Source organism: Coregonus clupeaformis, chromosome 28 (genome assembly GCF_020615455.1).
Source record: "Coregonus clupeaformis isolate EN_2021a chromosome 28, ASM2061545v1, whole genome shotgun sequence".
Taxonomy (NCBI): domain Eukaryota; kingdom Metazoa; phylum Chordata; class Actinopteri; order Salmoniformes; family Salmonidae; genus Coregonus; species Coregonus clupeaformis.
In genome coordinates, this window is record NC_059219.1 from 12,883,480 (window position 1) to 12,901,951 (window position 18,472).

Consider the following 18,472-nt stretch of genomic DNA (forward strand, 5'->3'; position numbering starts at 1 on the left):
AAATTGGTGGTGGATGAGATGAGTTTCCCCTTTACTATGTAAAGCGCTTTGAGTGCCCGTAGAAAAGCGCTATATTAGTCCACTCAATAATTATGTTTGTTACAATTATCATAGGACTGGTTGTCCATTGGACAAAAAATGCTACTGAATGTTGTGTACATTTGTTGAATAGCATCCAAGCTTGCCTCCATTCGATAGAAGTAGAGCAGTTGGTCATCGATTTTAGTGATGTCAGTAGGTACTGCTTTTTTACGGTGGCAATTAATGAGATTGGGCAATGCATTTGGCATTGGACTAGGCAGCAGCGTGTCGAAAAAAACTAGCAAGCTGAGGCTACACCGGCACACGGACGACTAAGAAAGGACTTGAATACTTATTTACATTGGAAAAAGAGATCAGGTATGTTCGATGTGTATTTTTATGACAGCAGTCGGTAGCCCATCACAAGTCAGCAGGTTATCTACGGGTTAGATTCACCATAGCTAGCTAAAATACTGCAGCTACCTAGCTAGCTTCTAAGCTAACGTTAACTAGCTAGTTAGCTACCGTCTGAGCATGTGAATACATATGTTAGTTGTCAGGTGTATCATTAGCGTTCCTGACAGCTTGTACAATCTACACACCAACGTTAATAGCGGAGATGGTCTATAATATAGCGGGCTTTGACGTTAGATATGGGGCTAATGATACCCATGATATATCGGTAGCGCATGCCAGAACATAGTTAGCTAGGTAACGTTACAGACTGAGGAAGTTTGCAAGCTAAAGAGCTAGCCTGCTAGCTACTGTAACGTTAGCTGTTCGCAAATTTAGCAAGTTGTTGATGAGGCGAGTGTGCTAGTTAGCTAGCTAGCACAGAGTGTCCTTTGCTCCTGCCTGCCGAACACCTGTCGTTAACAGAACTGCAGGAAAACAGTGCCCGGTGTGTACGAGCTATATTTAGCTACCGTTGTTGCCCCCGCCTCTTCTTCTTCTCTGGGGTTTATCGGTGGTTGGCATCCAACGTTATGGTGCATTATCGCCACCTACTGTATTGGAGCACCCCTGCCCCCCCGCCTATGTGGCGCAGCGAGTGGCGCAGCGGTCTAAGGCACTGCATCTCAGTGCTTGAGGCGTCACTACAGACCCCCTGGTTCGATTCCAGGCTGTACCACAACCGGCCGTGATTGGGAGTCCCATAGGGAAGCGCACAATTGGCCCAGAGTCGTCCGGGTTTGGCCTGTGTAGGCCGTCATTGTAAATAAGAATTTGTTCTTAACTGACTTGCCTAGTTAAATAAAGGTGAAATAAAATTAAAATAAAATGGAGCGCAGTGTGCCCAATTTGCGGAGCAAGATTGCCAAAGGCTGGAGAATTTTTTTTGATATCCTTCCCCAGATCTGTGCCTCGACGCAATCCTGTCTCGGAGCTCTATAGACAATTCCTTAAACCTCATGGTTTCGTTTTTTGCTCTGACATGCACTGTCAACTGTGGGACCTTATATAGACAGGTGTGTGCCTTTCCAAATCACGTCCAATCAATTGAATTTATCACAGGTGGACTCAAATTAAGTTGTAGAAACATCTCAAGGATGATTAATGGAAATAGGATGCACCTGAGCTCAATTTCGAGTCTCATAGCAAAGGGTCTGAATACTTATGTAAATAAGGTATTTATGTTTTTAATACATTTGCAAACATTTCTAAAAACCTGTTTTCGCTTTGTCATTATGGGGTATTGTGTGTAGATTGAGGACATATTTTTAATTTAATCAATTTTAGAATAAGGCTGTAATGTAACAAAATGTGGAAAAAGGGAAGGGGTCTGAATACTTTCCGAATGCACTGTATATGCTGTTTAATATGGCGTACCCTATTTGAAATGATGAGCGCTTCTTACATTCACACTTTCATGTTTATTATAATACTTTTCATTCAAACCATATGGTTTGGTTTCAATACTTCAAAACCAAACGGTAGGTCCAGGTAGTCACAAAAATGGATGGCTGTTGGTTAAATTGTGATTTTAATGAATGGAGCGAATTTGGAGCAGCTGTTTTTTTTTCCTGTGAGAGAGAAGCGGATTTTAGCAGAGCGGTTGGAATGGACGTGGAGCGGTACGCAAGCACCGCCCCATGAGCGATGAGCAGGATTTCTGACCGCTCAGCTATTCTTCCCATGAGAATATTGTAGCTAGCTAGACTGGGTGGAGCATTGGGGGGTGGGTACTTCAAGGTCATTTTCCATATGAGGATCTTTAGAAAACATAGTTTAAGAAGTTTGGGGCTACTTCTTGTGTGGTACTTTTCTACAGAACAGGGATTACTGTAAGACATTGGAAATCCCAGCCGTCTTTTTTAAATTTCTCAAAAGTTTAGTTAAATCTCTCTTAGAACAGTACGCCACCTGTTTGGGTTGTTGCTAGCTATCTCATCTACCCTCAGAGCAAGGTAAGTGACTAGAAGCACATAATGAACATCTATTTTTCTAGGCCTACACTATGCTCTCATCTCAAAAAATAATTAAAGAGCAGCAGTAAAATAAAATAACAGGGAGGCTATATACAGGGGGTACCGGTACAATGTGCGGGGGCACAGGTTAGTCGAGGTAATTTAGGTAATATGTACATGTGGGTAGAGTTAAAGTAACTATGCATAGATAATAAACAGAGTAGCAGCAGCGTAAAAGAGGGGGTGGGGTGGGGATGTCAATGCAAATAGTCTGGGTAGCCATGATTAGCTGTTCAGGAGTCTTATGGCTTGGGGGTAGAAGCTGTTAAGAAGCCTTTTGGACCTAGACTTGGCGCTCCGGTAACGCTTGCCGTGCGGTAGCAGAGAGAACAGTCTATGATTAGGGTGGCTGGAGTCTTTGACAATTTTTAGGGCCTTCCTCTGACACTGCCTGGTATAGAGGTCCTGGATGGCAGGAAGCTTGGCCCCAGTGATGTACTGGGCTGTACGCACTACCCTCTGTAGTGCCTTGCGGTTGGAGGCCGAGCAGTTGCCATACCAGGCTGTGATGCAACCAGTCAGGATGCTCTCGACGGTGCAGCTGTATAACTTTTTTAGGATCTGAGGACCCATGCCAAATCTTTTCAGTCTCCTGAGGTTGTATAGGCTTTGTCGTGCCCTCTTCACGACTGTCTTGGTGTGTTTGGACCATGATAGTTTGTTGGTGATGTGGACACCAAGGAACTTGAAGCTCTCAACCTGTTCCACTACAGCCCCGTCGATGAGAATGGGGGCGTGCTCAGTCCTCTTTTTTTATTTCCTGTAGTCCACGATCATCTCCTTTGTCTTGATCACGTTGAGGGAGAGGTTGTTATCCTGGCACCACACGGCCAGGTCTCTGACCTCCCTATAAGCTGTCTCATCGTTGTCAGTGATCAGGGCTACCACAGTTGTGTCGTCGGCAAACTTAATGATGGTGTTGGTCGTGCCTGGCCATGCAGTCATGGGTAAACAGGGAGTACAGGAGGGGACTGAGCATGGGCCCCTGTGTTGAGGATCAGTGTGGCAGACGTGTTGTTACCTTCCCTTACCACCTGGGGGCGGCCCGTCAGGAAGTCCAGGATCCAGTTGCAGAGGGAGGTGTTTAGTCCCAGGGTCCTTAGCTTAGTGATGAGCTTTGATGGCACTATGGTGTTGAACGCTGAGCTGTAGTCAATCAATAGCATTCTCATGTAGGTGTTCCTCTTGTCCAGGTGGGAAAGGGCAGTGTGGAGTGCAATAGAGATTGCATCATTTGTGGATCTGTTGGGGCGGTATGCAAATTGGAGTGGGTCTAGGGTTTCTGGGATAATGGGATAATGGTGTGAGCCATGACCAGCCTTTCAAAGCACTTCATGGCTACAGATGTGAGTGCTACGGGGGGTCGGTAGTCATTTAGGCAGGTTATCTTAGTGTCCTTGGGCACAGGGACTATGGTGGTCTGCTTGAAACGTGTTGGTATTACAGACTCAGTCAGGGACATGTTGAAAATGTCAGTGAACATTCCGGAACATATTCCAGTCTGTGCTAGCAAAACAGTCCTGTAGCTTAGCATCTGCATCATCTGACCACTTCCTTATTAACTGAGTCACTGGTGCGTCCTGCTTTAGTTTTTGCTTATAAGCAGGAATCAGGAGGATAGAATTATGGTCGCGAGGGAGAGCTTTGTACGCGTCTCAATGTGTGGAGTAAAGGTAGTCTAGATTTATTTTCCCTCTGGTTGCACATTTAACATGCTATTGCTGTCTGTCTGACACTGTCTGTATCTGTCTGTCTGTGTCCCTTCTACAGATTAATCAGTCACTCCCGTGGGGCTCTACAGAGGAACGTTGTCCACCACCGCCGGCCCCCGTCTCCCCCACCCACTCAGCCTCCCATCTACAGACATCATGAAATGGGCTCTATCTGAATGGCACTTAATGTGGATTTGTATTCAGTACAGCAGCCAGCAGTGAAGAGAACGAATCTCTTACAAAGCCGCGTTTTGCCACGCAACCTTATGAATTGCTGTCAAAAGTACCTCGAAAGAACTAAAGATAAACAGGATTTTTTCCTTGATGTATAGTGTTGCTGTTTAGAAAGACGTCCTCTGATTGAACATAAAGGGGAAATTAGTTACATCAGAGCTGACAGCACCGTGAACTACATTAAGGGGAACAGTGATAACTTCTCTCTCCTTACGAGCCGGCGACCATGGTCCCCCAGAAGGCTGACTTGGACATTTTGCCAGGTCAGGATGTGGTGGAGATGCCAGTGAAGAAGCCGAACAGTGAGCGGGACGAGGATAGTCCTGATGGGTCTCTGGCTGAGGGTGCAGGGGGGGGACGTATCCCCCTGCGCAAGTGGGTCATGCATGGAGCTGTCATGTTCGGACGAGAGTTCTGCTACGCCATGGAGACAGCCCTGGTCACACCAGTCTTACTGCAAATAGGTGGGTACCAATGGAGGGTGTTAGTTGTAACTCGACCACTAAAAATGGATCAACAAAGGCATTTCATATATACACTTTTTGATAATTGTTTGCCAATTGGTTACCAAAGATTGGTCCCAACCCAGTCTCTGTTAGGTTTACGGTACTCCATCATAAGGGCTGGGAGTTATGTGGGGCTATGTTAACTATCTGCACACTTTGCACAGGCAGTATAACAGACAGGGGACATTACTAGGTTTGTCACCAATGCAGAAAATAACAATGGCTTCTACAAAGTTTGGTAGGGAGGGCGAGAATGTGTGTCTGCACATTTGTCAGCCTGTTTTCCCGCCGGGAAGAGTTTTGTAGTAAAGGGATTTGCCAAACTCCGTCCCTATGATGTAATGTCTATGTACAGTTTAGGATACATGGATAATAGGTGTCTATGCTATCTTTATCTACACAGCATAGAACAGCTCCACATTTCTTTCAATGTATGATGAACATTGTAGGCAGACATTTTCACACAGCAAAGGGTTAGCTACAAATGAACTAGTATTGGATAACATAGGCTTATCTAAATCAGATCCTTCAGGATTGTCATAATAGAAGTAAACGTGAGTGCACATAATAATGTTTCGAAATACTGGTAAAAGTTATTTTTTTTAACCCTTTACACTCGTACCCGTATACTGGTTGAAAATGGCAGATTTGGGCACTAATATGCGCCTAAATTGGAACGCAGTGGCTGTACAGTAACATGCTATACATGACGTCAGAGCTCGGTGGCTGTACAGTAACATGCTATACATGACGTCAGAGCTCGGTGGCTGTACAGTAACATGCTATACATGACGTCAGAGCTCGGTGGCTGTACAGTAACATGCTATACATGACGTCAGAGCTCGGTGGCTGTACAGTAACATGCTATACATGACGTCAGAGCTCGGTGGCTGTACAGTAACATGCTATACATGACGTCAGAGCTCGGTGGCTGTACAGTAACATGCTATACATGACGTCAGAGCTCGGTGGCTGTACAGTAACATGCTATACATGACGTCAGAGCTCGGTGGCTGTACAGTAACATGCTATACATGACGTCAGAGCTCGGTGGCTGTACAGTAACATGCTATACATGACGTCAGAGCTCGGTGGCTGTACAGTAACATGCTATACATGACGTCAGAGCTCGGTGGCTGTACAGTAACATGCTATACATGACGTCAGAGCTCGGTGGCTGTACAGTAACATGCTATACATGACGTCAGAGCTCGGGGGCTGTACAGTAACATGCTATACATGACGTCAGAGCTCGGTGGCTGTACAGTAACATGCTATACATGACGTCAGAGCTCGGTGGCTGTACAGTAACATGCTATACATGACGTCAGAGCTCGGTGGCTGTACAGTAACATGCTATACATGACGTCAGAGCTCGGGGGCTGTACAGTAACATGCTATACATGACGTCAGAGCTCGGTGGCTGTACAGTAACATGCTATACATGACGTCAGAGCTCGGTGGCTGTACAGTAACATGCTATACATGACGTCAGAGCTCGGTGGCTGTACAGTAACATGCTATACATGACGTCAGAGCTCGGTGGCTGTACAGTAACATGCTATACATGACGTCAGAGCTCGGTGGCTGTACAGTAACATGCTATACATAACGTCAGAGCTCGGTGGCTGTACAGTAACATGCTATACATGACGTCAGAGCTCGGTGGCTGTACAGTAACATGCTATACATGACGTCAGAGCTCGGTGGCTGTACAGTAACATGCTATACATGACGTCAGAGCTCGGTGGCTGTACAGTAACATGCTATACATGACGTCAGAGCTCGGTGGCTGTACAGTAACATGCTATACATGACGTCAGAGCTCGGTGGCTGTACAGTAACATGCTATACATGACGTCAGAGCTCAGTGGCTGTACAGTAACATGCTATACATGACGTCAGAGCTCAGTGGCTGTACAGTAACATGCTATACATGACGTCAGAGCTCTGACTCTGCGCTTCACAGCTCTGTATGGGTTTTGAATGGGTTTGTATGAGTTGAATTGGTCAACTTTTGTAAATTCTTTGTTGTCTGAGTGAGGGAAATGCTGTAAATTAAGATGACTCTGTATTTTGAAAGATGAGACGTTGAGGATTATACTAAATACCACTTTGATGTCATACAAGCAAGCCAAACCGTGTTAGGTGGGACAACCACATACTACAGGCATAGAAATAAATGTTTTCCTCAATAACGTAGTTGTCAGAGTCAGAGCTAGAAGAGGGGGAGGATTATTTAAGATACTGTTTGAAGAGGTAGGGTTTCAGATGTTTTCGGAAGATGGGCTGGGACTCTGCTGTCTTAGCTTCAGGGGGAAGCTGGTTCCACCATTGGGGTGCCAGGACAGAGAACAGCTTGGACTGGGCTGAGCGGGAGCTGCCCTCCTGTAGGGCTAGGAGGGCCAAGAGACCTGATGTGGCAGAACGGAGTGCTCAGGTTGGAGTGTAGGGTTTGAGCATAGCCTGAAGGTAGGGAGGGGCAGTTCCTCTTGCTGTTCCGTAGGTAAGCACCATGGTCTTGTAGTGGATGCGAGCTTCAACTGGAAGCCACTGGAGTGTGCGGAGGAGCGGGGTGACATGAGAGAACTTGGGAAGGTTGAAAACCAGGCGGGCTGCAGCGTACTGGATAAGTTGCAGGGGTTTGATGGCACAAGCGGGGAGCCCAGCCAACAGCGAGTTGCAGTAGTCCAGACGGGAGAGGACAAGTTCCTGGATTAGGACCTGCGCCGCTTCCTGTGTGAGGTAGGGTCGTACTCTACGGATGTTGTAGAGCATGAACCTGCAGGAGCATGTTACTGAAGTATTTTCAGATTTCATTATCAACAAATGTGGAGTAAATGTAAAATCAACAGTGTAACGGTTGGATTCAGTCTTGTGAACTGTTGTGTACTCTCCTTTGGTCTAGTAATTGTCCCATTATCTCTAAACTCTTCCCTTTCAATTGCTACCAAGATTATGCATATGCTTTTCATATTTTGTTCTGTAGGAAACATTTCAATTTAGCCCTATCCATATAGGCCAATTCCCATGAGTGTAAAAGGTTAAGTCTTGGTGACATTTCCCACTATTCCCTTGAGTATAACCTAGTCCCAGTCATTCATTACGGGCCCCTGATGTGTAGCCTATGTTGAACTACTTTTCCTTGGTATTTATGAGAAGGACAATGTCACAGACATGTTGGTGAGAACATCTGACTTGATGCCAGCTTCTCATATGTTGTTGATGTTCTGAGAGAGTTATAAAAGTCTGTCCAGAAGCCAGTGACATTTCAATAGCCATTTTACTGCTCAGACTGAGCAACAAACTAGGTCACATTCAGTGCATTCCACTCCATAAACGCAACAAGCTACGCATTTAGCCTTTCCTGATCAAATTCAAACGTGCACTCTACCTAGCATTTGAAAGAGGATAGAAAGCTGCCATTTATTGTGTTTCCAGTTGCACTATCTCTGTTCTGTTGTTGCCATAGCTCTGCAAGGCCTATTTCACTGTAGCGTTCCTACAGGGGGAAGTCTCGCAGCGATAAAGATTGTCAGTTTGTTTCCAGACTTCTTCCAGCAAGTTGTGTCTTGCGTGAGGACTCTATCTAGGTCAATGAACAACCGGCTTGTAGAAACAGGTCCTCTTGTTTTTCCTTTTTAGTGACAATTGTCTAACACACATTCTCACACATTCTAGTGGGAGATGTACAATGATTGTTGTTTAATGTGTAGGCCTAGTGAAGTAGAGCATCAGTAGCATAGCCTTCACCATACTGCTCAGTAAAACAGCCTAGTTCTGAGCCACAGTCTACAGTACATCAGAGTGGAGAGTGAACAACACATTACGTTGAGATGATTCCAGCCACCCACAAACCTCCTTTCACTTCACCTCACCTCACACGCCCCGATTTGAAATGCATTTCCTCACCAAACCTGCTAGTGACTATGGAATGGCTAGACTGTGATTCAGCATTTGTCATTGTTGATTAAAAGCTCTGATTGCTGTGGTTCTGTGATTCTAGCCTGTAGTGTTACTATGAAGAACGCCCTTTAGGCTGCAGGCTAAATATTTTGTAATAGCTGAACTTTTGACAGACAAAAACAATTCATTGATGAATGCTAATACGATTTAATCCGCGATCAGTCTCTCTGTGGCCAAAGCCTTAAGCATATTGACTGAAGTTTTTGAGTTATTTTTTTATCCTCCCAGGTCTTCCAGAGCAGTACTACAGCCTGACATGGTTCCTGAGCCCCATCCTGGGCCTGATCCTCACCCCTCTCATTGGTTCAGCCAGCGACCGCTGCACCCTGAAATGGGGCCGCAGGAGACCCTTCATCCTGGCACTCTGTGTGGGGGTGTTACTGGGAGTGTCTCTCTTCCTCAATGGGTCCCTCATAGGTGAGCCTAGTATCCATTGGTACTTAGTTTTGAGGGAGATACTGGCTGAGTCCCAAATGGCACCCTATTCCTTATAAAGTGCACTACTTTTGACCAGAGCCATAGAGCCCTGTGGTCAGAAGTAGTGCACTATAAAGGGAATAGGGTGCAATGTGGGACTCAGGCACTATTTAATCATCATATATTAGAAATGTGAACCTCCCTTAGATGCTCATAAGAAAAAAACGTGTATATAGGCTACAAATGATATTTTCTTCTGTATTGTAAAGATGATGATTCGTTGTAATGAAAGCACTATGCTATATAGATAGAATGCATTATTATTGGTATTTTTCTGTATGCTCTAGGATTAGCCCTCGGGGACGTTCCCAACAGTCAGCCCGTTGGGATAGTGCTGACGGTGTTGGGTGTGGTGCTACTGGACTTCAGTGCAGACGCCTCAGAGGGGCCAATCAGAGCCTACCTGTTGGATGTAGCCGACACAGAGGAGCAGGACATGGCCCTCAACATACATGCCTTCTCTGCAGGTACACTATGCTGCCGTAGTTGTATTGGCTCCTTCTCCATAGTCTGTCTGTGGTTCTTTGTGTCCTCTCCTCCAATACGCTCCTCTCCTCCTCAGACAGTTCGGAGGGAAGGGAGAAGAGGATTTAAGGACCCTACAAGCACATTTCCTCTCCTCATATCCTGTTCTCTTTCTCCGCTTTCGTCTGATGTTTTGAGGAGGAGGCAGGGAGAGGGCGGGAGGAGAGACCACTAAGACACTTTATAGAATCACTATGTAACTGGGGGTGGTGAATGCCAAATCCACAGTTACTCTATAACGGTTCTTCTTGCACAATGTTACATTAAGAGGGCTATAAAAGTTGTGTCTCATGTCACTTTTGAGTTCTTTGCGTTTTAATTTCATGTTGTTGAAGCTGGTGTGTATGATCGGTGGCGCTACATGTTTGGAATGTGAGGCCACATGGAGCTCCCTCTAAACAAATACAATCTTTACCTTTATTGGTCACGATTGCTCCCGTGATGATTCCCTGAGGGGAAATAACCAAAAACACATAATGACACTAATTTATCATCTGCATTTTGTTTTGACATTGTGTTTTTGGCAGGGCTGGGAGGAGCGGTCGGCTACATGCTGGGTGGCCTGGACTGGACCAGCACCATCCTGGGCACGGCCTTCAAGTCCCAGGAGCAGATCCTGTTTGTGTTTGCTGCCGTCATCTTCACCATATCTGTGATTCTACACATGTTCAGTATCAAGGAGGAGAGTTTTGAGGCTCGTGATGACACTCCGGGAGAGGGAGACTCCGACAGCCTGTCCTCTTCAGGGAGACTGAAGGGGGGCTTGGCGGGGCCTCGTAGTATACCTCAGCTGGACATTATAGGAGAGGAGAACGCCCAGTCAGCGAGAGAGGTCTTTATCAACATGGACAGGGTGAGGAGTAAGAGTGACTCGGTGCTGGCCATGCCTGACGCCACCATCGAGCTGGACTCCGACCTGGACCAGGACGGTAATTTCCTGGCCGACATCGAGCCCTCCATCTTCCAGGACTTCCAGGACTACCCCCAGGACTACCCCCAGGACTTCTACCCAGGCACTCCTCATAGACCCTACAGCGGTTCGGGCATCCAGGACCAGGAAGGCCCCCAGCCCCAGGTCCAGGCAGACAGCCAGCTGCCCCTCTTCCTTCAGGACCCCTCCCCCTACTACAGCAGGGAGTACATGTTGCTTGACAACCAGGCCAACCAGGGAGCCAAGGGCCTCAACAGGGCCTCAGGGGCCACGGCCGTCCCCTCCAACCACACGGCCCGCGGTGCCAACAGCCAGGGCCGTATGCCAGGCATGAGGCCGTCCAACACCAGCACCACCGCCGGGTCACGCCGCTTCCCCCACACCTTCTACCGCCAGCCCTCATTTACATTCTCTTACTATGGCCGCGTGGGTTCAGCACGCTACCGCCACCGCAGAAACACCATGGGCAATCCGGCCGGCGCCAACCTCCGCATCAAGGCCTCGCAGAGCATGAACGACATCTACGAGCACATGCAGAGGCGGCAGGAGAGGAGGGAGCTCCAGCAGAGCAGCAGCACGCTGTCCAGCGGTGACTCTGAGAGCGACGACGGGGCCGAGGGGGGTACCACGGTCAAGCTGCTGTGGCTGTCCATGCTGAAGATGCCCCCCCAGCTGCTGAGGCTCTGCGTCTGTCATCTCCTCACCTGGTTCTCTATCATCGCTGAGGCCGTCTTCTACACAGACTTCATGGGACAGGTCATATATGCTGGAAAACCCACAGTAAGAACCTGTCCAGTCCCCCATTGTTGTTTATTGTAGTTCATTATAGTTTGTAGTTCATTTCAGTAAGAGAATTAGCAAACTCTTCCTTTATTTGTCCATCTTTCTTCTACCCAATCTACTGTTCCTGTTTTCCTTCCTTTTCTATTACTACTTCTCTTTTATATTCTCTGTTTCCTCTCTGCAGGACAGGGAACCCTCTGAGAATCACTATGTCTCTGTCTCCTCTCTGCAGGACAGGGAACCCTCTGAGAATCACTATGTCTCTGTCTCCTCTCTGCAGGACAGGGAACCCTCTGAGAATCACTAGGTCTCTGTTTCCTCTCTGCAGGACAGGGAACCCTACTGACAAGGGCTCAAGTTCTTTTAAATGCCAATGTATTGTTTTTAACGGTACAACATTACAATTCTGAGAATATGCAGAATTTTGCGCCACACATTTCTTTCAGTTTGTGGACTTCTGTATGTCCTATTTTCTCCATCTAGGCTCCTGCTAACTCCACTGGACTGCAGAACTACCATAAAGGGGTTCAGATGGGCTGCTGGGGACTGGTTGTCTATGCTGCTACCGCTGCAGTCTGCTCAGGTAGGTCCTACTCTTTAGAGAAATACACAGGAAATACACAGTATGGACAGCCACGTGTACAGTATGGACAGCAACATGGACAGCCACATGTACAGTATGGACAGCCACATGCAATAAACACATTAAGGCAACGTGTACAGTATGAACAGCAACGTGTACAGTATGGACAGCAAGGTGTACATTCTGGACAGCAACGTGCAATAAACAATTACAGCAACATGCACAGTATGTACAGCAACGTGAACAGCAACGTGAACAGCAACATGTACAGTATGAACAGCAACATGTACAGTATGAACAGCAACATGTACAGTATGAACAGCAACATGCAATAAACACATTACAGCAACATGTACAGTATGAACAGCAACATGTACAGTATGAACAGCAACATGCAATAAACACATTACAGCAACATGTACAGTATGAACAGCAACATGTACAGTATGAACAGCAACATGCAATAAACACATTACAGCAACATGTACAGTATAAACAGCAACATGTACAGTATGGACAGCAACATGCAATAAACACATTACAGCAACATGTACAGCAACGTGAACAGCAACATGTACAGTATGAACAGCAACATGTACAGTATGGACAGCAACATGCAATAAACACATTACAGCAACATGTACAGTATGTAAAGCAACGTGTGCAGTATGAACAGAAACATGTACAGTATGAACAGCAACATGTACAGTACAAACAGCAACATGTACAGTATGAACAGCAACATGCAATAAACACATTACAGCAACATGTACAGCAACGTGAACAGCAACATGTACAGTATGAACAGCAACACGTACAGTATGGACAGCAACATGCAATAAACACATTAAGGCAACATGTACAGTATGAACAGCAACATGCAATAAACACATTACAGCAACATGTACAGTATGAACAGCAACATGTACAGTATGGAAAGCAACATGCAATAAACACATTACAGCAACATGTACAGTATGAACAGCAACATGCAATAAACACATTACAGCAACATGTACAGTATGTAAAGCAACGTGTGCAGTATGAACAGCAACATGTACAGTATGAACAGCAACATGTACAGTACAAACAGCAACATGTACAGTATGAACAGCAACATGCAATAAACACATTACAGCAACATGTACAGTATGTACCGCAACGTGAACAGCAACATGTACAGTATGAACAGCAACACGTACAGTATGGACAGCAACATGCAATAAACACATTAAGGCAACATGTACAGTATGGACAGCAATGTGTACAGTATGGACAGCAATGTGTACAGTATGGACAGCAACGTGTACAGTATGGACAGCAATGTGCAATAAACACATTACAGCAACATGCACAGTATGTACAGCAACGTGAACAGCAACATATACAGCAATGTGAACAGCAACATGGACAGTATGAACAGCAACATGGACAGTATGAACAGCAACATGGACAGTATGAACAGCAACATGGACAGTACGAACAGCAACATGGACAGCAACGTACAGTACGAACAGCAACATGGACAGTACGGACAGCAACGTACAGTATGGACAGCAACGTACAGTACGGACAGCAACGTACAGTATGTACAGCAACGTGAACAGCAACATGTACAGTATGAATAGCAACATGTACAGTATGGACAGCAACATGCAATAAACACATTACAGCAGTATGTACAGCAACGTGAACAGCAACATGTACAGTATGAACAGCAACATGGACAGCAACATGCAATAACCACATTACAGCAACATGTACAGTATGAACAGCAATGTGAACAGCAGCATGTACAGTATGGACAGCAACACGTACAGTATGGACAGCAACATGCAATAAACACATTACAGCAACATGTACAGTATGAACAGCAATGTGAACAGCAACATGTACAGTATGGACAGCAACATGTACAGTATGGACAGCAACATGCAATAAACACATTACAGCAACATGTACAGCAATGTGAACAGCAACATGTACAGCAATGTGAACAGCAACATGTACAGCAATGTGAACAGCAACATGTACAGCAATGTGAACAGCAACATGTACAGTATGAACAGCAATGTGTACAGTATGGACAGCAACGTGTACAGTACGAACAGCAACGTGTACAGCAACATGAAAAGTACGGACAGCAACATTAAAAGTACGGACACCAACATGAAAAGTACGGACAGCAACATGAAACAGCAACGTGTACAGTACGGACAGCAACATGAAACAGTACGGACAGCAACATGAACAGCAACGTGTACAGTACGGACAGCAACATGAACAGCAACGTGTACAGTACGGACAGCAACATGAAACAGTACGGACAGCAACATGTACAGTATGGACAGCAACGTGTACAGTATGGACAGCAACGTGTACAGTATGGACAGCAACGTGTACAGTATGGACAGCAACGTGTACAGTACGGACAGCAACATGAACAGCAACGTGTACAGAATGAACAGCAACATGAACAGCCACATGTACAGCATAGTATGTATACCAAAGAGTGAGGACTTGACTCACAAGCAGTAAAGTGGGTAGGAAGTACAAAGTACATGCTACTTAATGCAACTCATTTGTGCCAACTTAATAATGTTGCGTATGTTGTATTTGTTGACAGCTGTGCTCCAGAAGTACCTGGACAACTACGACCTGAGCATTAAGGTCATCTACATCCTGGGTACTCTGGGCTTCTCCCTGGGAACCGCAGTCATGGCGATCTTCCCTAATGTCTATGTTGCCATGGTGATGATCAGTACCATGGGCATCATCTCCATGAGTATCTCCTACTGCCCCTACGCTCTGCTGGGCCAATACCACGAGAACAAGCAGGTGAGGATCACTATGGTTCACTATAGATCACTATACACTGAGTGTACAAAACATTAGGAATGCCTTCCTAATATTGAGTTGCACCCCCCCTTTTGCCCTCAGAACAGCCTCAATTTGTCGGGGCATGGAATCCGCAAGGTGTCAAGTATTTCACAGGGATGCTGGCTCCAATGTTTCCCACAGTTGTCAAATTGTCTGGATGTCCTTTGGGTGGGGGACCATTCTTGATACATTCCTTCAATGGCTAATGGCTGAAGGCAATGCCAAACGTCCGATGGCTGTAGTGTAGCAGAGCCGTTACGTGATTTCTGTCTCACGTCCTTTCTATTAAATGTTAACATAGAACTACATGTCCACATGTCTTGTAGGGTTAAATGAGACTATACACTGAGTATACCAAACATTAGGAACACCTCAGAACAGCCTCATTTCGTTGGGGCATGGACTCTACAAGGTGTCGAAAGCATTCCACAGGGATGCTGGCCCATGTTGTCTCTAATGCTTCCCACAGTTGTCAAGTTGGCTGGATGTCCTTTGGGTGGTGGACCATTCTTGATACACACAGGAAACTGTTGAGCTTGAAAAACCCAGCAGCGTTGCAGTTCTTGACACAAACCGGTGCGCCTGGCACCTACTACCATACCCCGTTCAAAGGCACTTTAAATATTTTGTCTTGCCCATTCACCCTCTGAATGTCACACATACACAATCCATCTCAATTGTCTCAAGGCTTAGAAATCATTTTTTAACCTGTCTCCTCCCCTTCATCTACACTGATTGAAGTGGATTTAACAGGTGACATCAATAAGCTCATAGCTTTCACCTGGTCAGTCTGTCATGGAAAGAGCAGCTGTTCATAATGTTTTGTACACTCAGTGTAGATGACTATGGTTCACTATAGATCTTAACAGACCTAGTTAGTACATTCTGTTGGGCCAGTATCATGAGAACAAGGATGTCGGTACACTTTCAAACTGGTCATATTCTTAATACAAACTACTTTATATGGATATGATGTTGCTCATTATAGGCCAAGTTGATGATAATTGAGTTTCCTACTAGGTAATAGCCTATCATGTACTGTAGCTGACGTGAGAGATTAGTAAAAAAGGTAACATCTTTTTGCCTCCTATCTTTCCCCCAGTACATCCACCACAGTCCGGGGAACTCTCGACGAGGCTTCGGCATCGACTGTGCCATACTGTCGTGCCAGGTGTACATTGCCCAGATCCTGGTTGCGTCTGCGCTGAGCGCGGTTGTGGACGCGGTGGACAGCGTGCGGGTCATCCCAATGATGGCCTCTGGAGGCTCCTTCCTTGGCTTCCTCACCGCCACCTTCCTGGTCATCTACCCAGACTCCTCCACTCCCACCACTACGCAGGACCAGGAGGGTTATGGAGAGGAGGGGGCTCAGGCCCTGGTGGCCCCAGAACCAGGCCCCAGCGGTAGCAGTATACAGGAGGCAGTAGTCCTGCTCAAAACGACGCCCAAGGGCAGCAGCAGCACGGCAAACCACGAGTCCACTATTTAACAAAGAAGAAGAGAGGCACGGACAAAATACTGGTGGCATCTCCATAGTCATAAAGTGGCTTCCTCTCTGTCTCGTTTCTTTCCTCTGCACAGATATCTAGTGGAGAAAGACTGTGAACAAACCTTAACACTCACTAGTCGCACGAGTGCCGATGGTATGGACTGTTCAATGAACATATTGTTGTGCAATTCTTGACATATGGCTGTTGTACAGAGGCCTTGTGTTTTTCTCCTCCTCATGGGGTTCCAGAGTTTGTGGTTTCACTGGTTGCGTCCCAAATAGCACCCTACTCCCTTTATAGTGCACTACTTTTGACCTGGGTCCATAAGGCTCTGGTCAAATGTAGTGCACTAAATAGGGAATATGGTGCCATTTTGGTATCATTCACTGTTGAAAGGCCTGCAGGAAGCAATATAATAATAAATATAAAATAATATGCCATTTAGCAGACGCTTTTATCCAAAGCGACTTACAGTCATATATCAGACTATCCACCTCATACACATAGGAGCTAATGCTGGACTCTCTTTTTTTTGTCATACACATAGGATCTAATGCTGGACTCTCTTTTTTAGTCATACACATAGGATCTAATGCTGGACTCTTTTTTTAGTCATACACAGGATCTAATGCTGGACTCTCTTTTTTAGTCATACACAGGATCTAATGCTGGACTCTCTTTTTTAGTCATACACATAGACATGATCTAATGCTGGACTCTCTTTTTTAGTCATACACAGGATCTAATGCTGGACGCTCTTTTTTTTAGTCATACACATAGGATCTAATGCTGGACGCTCTTTTTTAGTCATACACATAGGATCTAATGTGTATGACTTTTTTAGTCATACACATAGGATCTAATGCTAGAGTGCACATGTGAATATTTTCACTGCATTTCTACATTGAAAACATGTTTTGTTGATTTTATTTTGTGATTGTACAAAATGGTTGGAGTGACCGAAACATAGTTTCCCCACAGACAGAATGCTATAGGAGTCTCTCTCTCTTACTGTGCCCTCACTAAAGATGCTGCTGCCACAGAGGATCCAGTTCAGGGTCATTCGGTTACATTCCCTATTATAAACACCCTCCACTAACTCTATTTCTACTGTCTATTGACATGTATATCATGAAAACACTCAGGGGTATTATACAGCACAGAAATGCTGCATCAGACAATATGATGTTCAGGTTTCACCAAAGGTCCAAAGAACTATTCAGAACTTCTTGTAGCTCATATTTGCCATTGACTGGGTTGAGTGGCCTATAGCCTACTGTTTACATTAGAGAGTTGGATAAACATTTTCAGCCTTAAGATAATAAAATGCTGAAGTCATGATGCTTACATGCTAACACATGAATGTTTTAAAAGGGATAATTTTGTAATAATCCATTATAGTATGCTGCATGGAAGGATACTAGATTTCATACTACAACTAGTACTTAAAAATGGTCTATGACCATAAGATGCCTTTGGGCCCATCCAGCATTGAAGAAACCCTATACTGTACTGTGCTGCAGTAACTATCCCTCTGTTGTTCTGAACCATCTGCTCCACAGGGTAACGTACAAAAAAAGTTTTTATGTTTAACAACTGCAAAAGCTGCACAATAAACTTTAAGACGTGACAGTGTGTGTCATTATTTATCTGGCAGAACATTAACGCAAATCTGTTGAGAAATCTATATAGAGATTAACGGTATGTGTCCCAAATGTCACCCTATTCCCTATGAAGTGCACTACTTTTGACTAGAGTCCTACGGGGCATGTACATCTAACGAGCTGTGTGAGCCTAGAAGGTATTCCTAGGCCCAGAGTGTTGGGTTGAGGAGTTGTTCCATCTACGTGGGGTGGTAGGTAGCCATGGTCGTATTCACTAGGAATCAAATGGAAG

At 45.4% G+C, this 18,472-nt stretch overlaps 1 protein-coding gene across 1 annotated transcript; it reads left to right on the top strand.

Moving 5' to 3' along the window:
- The first annotated feature begins 153 nt into the window (after positions 1-153).
- LOC121542654 (solute carrier family 45 member 4-like) lies at positions 154-18,206 on the top strand. The gene is made up of 8 exons (XM_045208582.1): positions 154-399; positions 4,260-4,899; positions 9,136-9,324; positions 9,672-9,851; positions 10,437-11,620; positions 12,107-12,206; positions 14,833-15,044; positions 16,189-18,206. The coding sequence occupies exons 2-8, from the start codon at positions 4,662-4,664 to the stop codon at positions 16,573-16,575; spliced, it is 2,490 nt and encodes an 829-aa protein (XP_045064517.1). The 5' UTR covers positions 154-399; positions 4,260-4,661; the 3' UTR covers positions 16,576-18,206.
- Positions 18,207-18,472: the final 266 nt, after the last annotated feature.